At 38.3% G+C, this 6,999-nt stretch overlaps 1 protein-coding gene across 1 annotated transcript; it reads right to left on the bottom strand.

Annotated features, from left to right (window-relative positions):
- Positions 1 to 161: 161 nt before the first annotated feature.
- On the bottom strand, positions 162 to 6,500 carry LOC143122525 (transmembrane protein 144-like). The gene is made up of 12 exons (XM_076283314.1): positions 6,400 to 6,500; positions 5,416 to 5,598; positions 5,094 to 5,216; positions 4,804 to 4,903; positions 4,509 to 4,589; positions 4,070 to 4,178; positions 3,882 to 3,970; positions 3,579 to 3,697; positions 3,284 to 3,403; positions 2,339 to 2,436; positions 477 to 530; positions 162 to 273 (listed from the first exon to the last, which is right to left on the bottom strand). Exons 1-12 carry the CDS (start codon positions 6,491 to 6,493, stop codon positions 193 to 195), a joined length of 1,251 nt encoding a protein of 416 aa, XP_076139429.1. The 5' UTR covers positions 6,494 to 6,500; the 3' UTR covers positions 162 to 192.
- Positions 6,501 to 6,999: the final 499 nt, after the last annotated feature.

Here is a 6,999-nt window from a genome sequence, read left to right as displayed (position 1 = left end):
TTCACGCATGCACATTTCACACAGGCGAAGTAAAAAAAATCTACCACTCCCACTGTTATGACCGAACTGTATTATGGGTAATGAAGTCCCAAATAACATCAATCAGCACACTGGGGAGGGGGTGTCTTACATTTTATTAAAGTGTAAAACATGGCTAAAACAACAACACACAATTCATTTAAACATTTTAGCCTATTTTGAAACTGAAATTAGTGTAATACCAGTAAGAACAGTTAACAAAATAACACCAAGCAGAATGAAGTTCTTGGTTCCCTAAAAAAAAGAGATGCACATATTACAATTAAAATGATACAATACAAATGAAACAATATTTGGGCAACATAGCCTAAGCTCCACCTCAAGCTAGTCCATCTCTCTTGGGGCTTATGACACAATTATAATATTTGCAGTAAAAAACAACAACAACTAGATCTGTGTATTGTATCAGTGGTGCTGTCAGGAAATGCTAAAATTACCTTAATCTCTCGGAAGCAAAATACACTCCATGCCAAAGACACAAGAGAAGGTCCCTGCGAACATATTATTCCAAATGTTGTCATGGCATAATAATAGCAAGCAAACTTCCTTCAGCTCCATATACTTTAATAAGCACAGCTTAAACCAGCTTGTTCAAAAACACTTCTTAACTATACCTTCATTCTATAGCTTACCATTTTAGCTAGTCCTTCATACTGCAATAAAATTTCACCAAATGAGCAGTTCTGACTGAGACTACTCACATTAATGCATTTTCATTGTAAAATGGCATTCCAAAATGAGAATGATCTCTGTCCAGACTCGTGTTTTAGTCCTGTATCAGCAATTATCTCCGTTCTCCTACACGAGAATGTATATCACAACATAACCTATGTCACATCACATATACTGCATGGTGAATAGAAAGGGAGAGATAGTCGTGACTGCTAACCCCCAATCAAGAAGCGAATGTGGAACTCTCATTGTTTCAAAAGTCTCCATGGCTGTCCATATGACTCAATCCTGATGCAACAACCAAGTCTTGATAGAAAAAAGGACACACAAGCTCTGGATGATGAAAGAGCCAATCAAAAAGCTAGTATTTTTGGTCCTGTTTGGACCTGATGCGGTTTGGCCCTGTTCACGGAAGGATCCGAAATTAGTGTGGTGTGGCACAGGATACCTTGGCACTGTTAAACTTCTAATGCAGCATAACTTCAAAGCACCAATGGAAAATCCCCCAGACCTGCCCATTTCAGTTGATTTGTCATGCCTTGTTATGAGTTAACAGTGTTGTCCTGCTCTCCTGTAAACTGACCGGCATCACACTATCTAACAATATTTTCTTTGGTCACCATTAGTCTTTGATTGATTATGTCTGTCTGTTGACCTCTATTCAGTCCTGGGAAGGGGATCTCCTGTGTATCCTGTAGCTCACACTGTTGAAATATTCTATGAACCTTTTTACTTTGATAATAGGCTACATAATTCCAAACGTAAAGACCTGTAGGCTACACCAAAAATAAACCAAATCTATGGAATGGACTTTGAGAAAATAACTTTATGATTTCCCTATGAGCACATATTATTGTGGTGACCTGTTGTGTCTGAGGTTTGAGGCAGAGAGAGAACTACCTGTCTGGGACGTGTTTTATCACTCCGAGCCTGCTGGTGGTTGGCAGTCATGTCAGAACAAGGCAGATATCATTGGGACAGCAACCCTGGGTCACTCTGAGTGGTAAATTACTATACAAACTATTTCTTTGCAATCCATGCTATATAAATAAATTATTTAAATTGTAATAATTTGGATAGGTGTGTAGTGTTATACATTCTCCAGATTGGTAGCACAGATGTCTGTTATTCTTTGTGTACTGTATATATCTTTTTAGAAAATATAGTGTATAATCCAAGTGAAATGGTCATTCTATGGGCTGAATGCCAGTCAATGGATACTGTAAATCTGAGACTAGGTGACAAAAAAAAATGACTAATAGCAGACAAATGAACAAATGACTCATAGCGTGACACTGCTTGTAAACAGTACCCCCCCCCCCTCTCTGAGGGCTTCTTGTGCTGTTGCTTTCCCTGTGGTGCTGCTATATGGTTGTCTGCTGCTCTCAATGCTGTCCTTGTATATTATGTTGAGTCAATGTTAGTGTGTATTGTTGATTGTTGGTGTATATTGCTGTCCTGTAAAGCAACCTTGGGTTTGACAAAGGCTATTTAAAAATAAATATTATTGATAATTCATTGATATTCATATTAATAATTTTGATAATAAGAATGTTCTAGAATTTTCATACAAATGCTTTTAACGTTACACGATCTAATTATTAATTATTCTGTTTAGTGTACTCACAGCTGTACCAATAGGGTATGTTACAACACTTCCAACATAATAGCAAGACAAAAACCAGGCAATTTGGCTTCCAAACTGCAAGGTTCCTGCAAAAAAAGCTAGGAGAAAGAAATCAGCAGATTAAAATACACGATATGATGAATAAACTATTGAAATGCCATTTGATTACATAACTTGTAGCATGGGTTCAAATTTGACTCATTGACATTTTTTTTCTTTCAAAAATCTTGTTAATTTCTTCTGACTATCATGAGGCTCCATGACTTTGTGATCACAGGACATCTGAGCACACAAAACAATTTTGTATCATTCAATCATTTTCATTACAGTTTGGGTGTTTTATTTAACTTTAGAACACCATGTGTATTCCGTATCAAAAATGACCGGCCATTAGAAATGAATGGGTGAGAAAATTGTTAGTGTATAAAATTGAGTCCAGGCATATAATTATTGATCAGATGGACTGTATCTGTGCTTCTGTGCATTCGCACACACACACACACACACACACACACACACACACACACACACACACACACACACACACACACACACACACTCACACACACATGCACACACACACACATCCTCACTTCCCCTCTTTACTTCTATGCCATCCCCCACTGGAACCTTTTCCCAATAAAATCTTCCCCTTTCTGACTTGCATGAGCTCAGGTCTTGCAATGAGGCCTGCAGGCCATAAATAGCAAATGGAAGTTCAAAACTGGTAATATCCAATGGAACTTAAGTTGATACAAAGGTCTATCATAACATTAGATGATAATATATGTGTTGTTATGTATTTACAACAAGTTATAATGTGACAGTCATTTTTGACCGAGAACACAAAAGTAGTAAACATGAAACGAACACAGGAGGCCTAATGTGGTCCTAAGTGATCAAAAATACAGAAGGTCATGAACACAATTCTGTTTTTCTATTTACCTGGCAGGACACATTTTGAAGGAAGATGAGGTCTGTTCTTCATGATTACACAATAAACAAAGAATGCAAGAGCCGGTGTGGCACAAGCGCCAGTCATGAATGGAAAAATGTAATCCAGATCTGTCGGAATTCAATGGGATTAGGGCTGAATTGAAAGACAGCATGCAAATTTGTTCACACAGTGCAGCCTATACTGTAAGTGTTTGAGACTTAGTGCAGAGGAATGGTAATATAGTTTGATGTTAATGTAATGCAATACTTCAGTTGTTTTTGCACAATTGTGTTCAACACATACCATATTGACTGGCACCTGCAAAATGTGTGTTGTTTCTTATTGCACTGTTTTTCACAAAGATGATTGGTGTGTAACAACATCCATAGAGCACACCAGCAAATGCAGCCAGAGAGCAGCCCCTACAGGAGGGAGTAGAATATTTCATAATATTTATTAAACATTAGACTAAATATAATACATTTATTTATTGTGTACAACGTTTCTTGGTTTAACTTTATGTGTAATTAAACAATAATGTCTATAAACACTGATATTAAAAATGCATAGACCGAAGTAAGACAATTGTTTTATAGTGTAGTTTACACTATCTTTCTCTTAAGGGGGCTGAGTTTGTCCTCCCATGCCTCTTCTTTGGACTCAGTCAGAATGCACTCATCTACTAGGCTGTCCAGCTAATTGGAGAGAAGCAACAATAAAGTGATGATCTGTCAGATAAGACATTTTTGTTGCAGATTTGTTCAAGGCTAAATTTTAGCAGTTTTTCTCCATACTTTGCTGTCATGACCCTTGTCAGTGTCGTTCTCAAGGAGGGGCTCTACATCGTCTGCTTTTTCATCCTCTGTCCTAGTCTCCATTTTCATAAAGAACACAATCACCACACTCCAGGAGCAATGGGATAAAAACCACATATCATTACAAACATACACACAAGTTCTAAGCTAAACGTTTTGATTGGATATGCCCACATTAATCACAGAGAATATTTCTGGTTACCACAATATGCACTTGCATTTGTATGATAGTGACACTTTAATAACCTCTGCTTTATTCTGATATACCGTATGCCCTTATTTTATTGTCCTCCGTCAGGGCAGAAAGTTAAAATACTTAGTTTGTGTGAATCTCTCTTTTGACACAAACACCAATGAAGACAAATTTGTTGTTAATGTTCTTTGGACAGCCTTAATGTCAACAAGGCTGATTTCTTACCTGACTGTTGCCAGACCAGTCCCAATGTAATTCAACACAGGACTTGCTACATCCTGTGGATCAAGTCCAAACCAACCGAATCTGAGTAGAATAAGCAGAACATGCATCACAATCTAGCAATTACTCGCTAGAGCACATCTAATAAAGAGTAAGTGCCCATAAAACTGCCACCGTATCTCCCTGGTTAATCATTTATTTCATTAAGAAAAAAAACATTTAGAGTGCTGCCGCCATGGTCAACAAATGTATCATGTCACTGTGAAGGAAGAGGGTCTTGCAAAGTTACGTAAACTACCTGCCACTGGCCCAGCCCATAAGGAGACAAAATGTTGACCAGATCAGAAATCCAAGTCCTAGGCCAATGGTCCTTATGATTGGTACAACGGTGAGGTTGCCTTTACAATCGAAAGAAGCAAGTTGTAATATTCATAAAACTATATTATGCAATTCAGCACACTGAGACACAAGCATGCACACTAGGACACACATGCGCACGTGCACACACACGCATGCACACGCACACGCACACACACTCGCACACACACACACACACCATCTGAGTGTCCTCATTTCATCTCAGCTCACCTATGCCATACAGACATCCTGCCCCTATGCTGAGGAGCCATGTTTCTGAGCTTCCCTGGAGAAAGTGCACAGGGAGAGACTCAAGCCACATGGTTGAGCAGAAAACCCACTGAAAGAACAAGCCTATCACGACCAAGGAGGCAAACAGTTAGACAAGCCAGACAAGATAGGAATCTGGTGGCCATGGATGTTAAAATCAGATATGGAAAAACATTAGCACTTTCACAGCCAAGGGCAGGAAGGTGTATTTAATGATTATAGCTGCAGTGCTATAACTTGGTTTAGCTCATGAGTTTTAGACTGTAAAAACCTAGGCTCTCACCATTTCCTGTCTCAGTACGTTTGATGGGAACAAGTGAGCTTCCAAAGCCAATGGTTGAGAAGCCCAGAGCTATGAAGCCTTTGATGTACAGATGTGTGTTGGTGCTGTTTGGCAGGGCCTCTGATACATTGGACTCAGTGCCCTGGGAACCCTCGAACACAAGAGGACCCCTGTGCCACCCGTCTGTTCACAGAGAACAGACAACACAAGACACACAATAACACATGTTACTTCGCCTGACAACTACATTCTGCAACATGTGATGACAGCTTTATGTTGGCAAGTGCACTGTAAGCATTTTGTATGTGGTAAGGACAAGTCACAAGGGCCACGCTAAATAAAAAGAGAGAAGTGGATGTTAATGTTCCTTTCATGAGTTGTAAAGCTATAATGCATTTCTTTAGACACTAAAATGTCACATGAAAAATGACGCGGACATTCAGAACAGCAATTTCACTGGTTAAACATTGATCACTCTGATCTCACCCTACTCAGTGTCGCTTATGAGCTCAATTATCATCCAATATTCTGCTATTTCCCTTTGACAGTCAATAGAATAGCTGATTAATCAATCAATTAATAAACCAATCAATCAGTCAGTCAGTCAATAAACAGAAAACCTGTATAATGTCTTTTGACCAGCGGTTTATAATGTAAAAAAGAGCAGACAATTGTAAAACATCAAATGGATGTGCCAAAACATTTGCTGTTTGTTTGTAATAAGAAATTACACTATGCAGAAGTGACTAGATGATATGAAGATTCTGATCTGAGAAAACTGTCAAATAAAAAATAAAAAAATGAAAAACATATATTTTCTCCAGCTGTGAACCATCCTACTCCATAGCTGATAATTTACCTGAATCTAAACTTCTTCCATCTCTGATAATTTGCCTGAATCTGAACTGAATACCTATCCAAACACAGGCAAATGGAAACATAAAGGTTGTAAGGATAAACAAAAGGATACCATGCTGTACTCACTGAGATTTAGGCTGGTGTCATATACCTGAGCAGCTGCCATCTGCATCAGGAAGGCCAGAGCACAGGCATGGACAAGGGACCCCAGGACTGCCATCTCTGACTGTCACACACCACTGCTCAGTCACCACAGTGACTTCAGGATATGTGCAAAGACACTCACATGCCCAAACACACCTCCTCAGCAGACAACAGATACAGCATTGCACCTTACCCTTCCCAGAATCCCCAGGGACACACAGTGCAAGGTAAGGGTTACGTAAGGAATTTTAATAGGTGACATGGTAACATCTCTACTGAGACAGCAGTAATTTTTGTCATATATGTTTTTATATATATATTTCCAGAACTGACATTAAATAGAAATGTATTTAGGCTAAATAAAATGGATTTGTCTTAAATAAATAATGGTGTACAACAGCAATTATATAGTCTAATGAATATGATAATGAATCAAAATAAACAGTATAAGTAAAAGGTTTGGATTTGAGTGTTTGAAACTGTAGGCACAAGAACAAATAAAACATCATCATAACATCCTCAGTTGGGCAAAAACAATAAAACATATTGTATTTATTAAGTTGATAAACAGTTATAGTTCAA

The sequence above is a fragment of the Alosa pseudoharengus genome, unplaced genomic scaffold (genome assembly GCF_046254945.1).
Source record: "Alosa pseudoharengus isolate Yale_2024_CS ecotype anadromous, Long Island Sound unplaced genomic scaffold, YU_APseudo_1.1 YU_APseudo_1.1_scf_14, whole genome shotgun sequence".
Classification (NCBI taxonomy): domain Eukaryota; kingdom Metazoa; phylum Chordata; class Actinopteri; order Clupeiformes; family Clupeidae; genus Alosa; species Alosa pseudoharengus.
This window is presented reverse-complemented; position numbering and strand designations above follow the sequence as displayed.

Coding starts and splice junctions, on each gene's coding strand:
- LOC143122525 (XM_076283314.1), bottom strand. CDS start 6,493: ATGGCAGTCCTGGGGTCCCTTGTCCATGCCTGTGCTCTGGCCTTCCTG. Junction 4,590..4,803: donor ATGGGCTGGGCCAGTGGCAG/GTAGTTTACGTA, acceptor TATTCTACTCAG/ATTCGGTTGGTTTGGACTTG. Junction 3,698..3,881: donor CCCCTTAAGAGAAAGATAGT/GTAAACTACACT, acceptor TCCCTCCTGTAG/GGGCTGCTCTCTGGCTGCAT.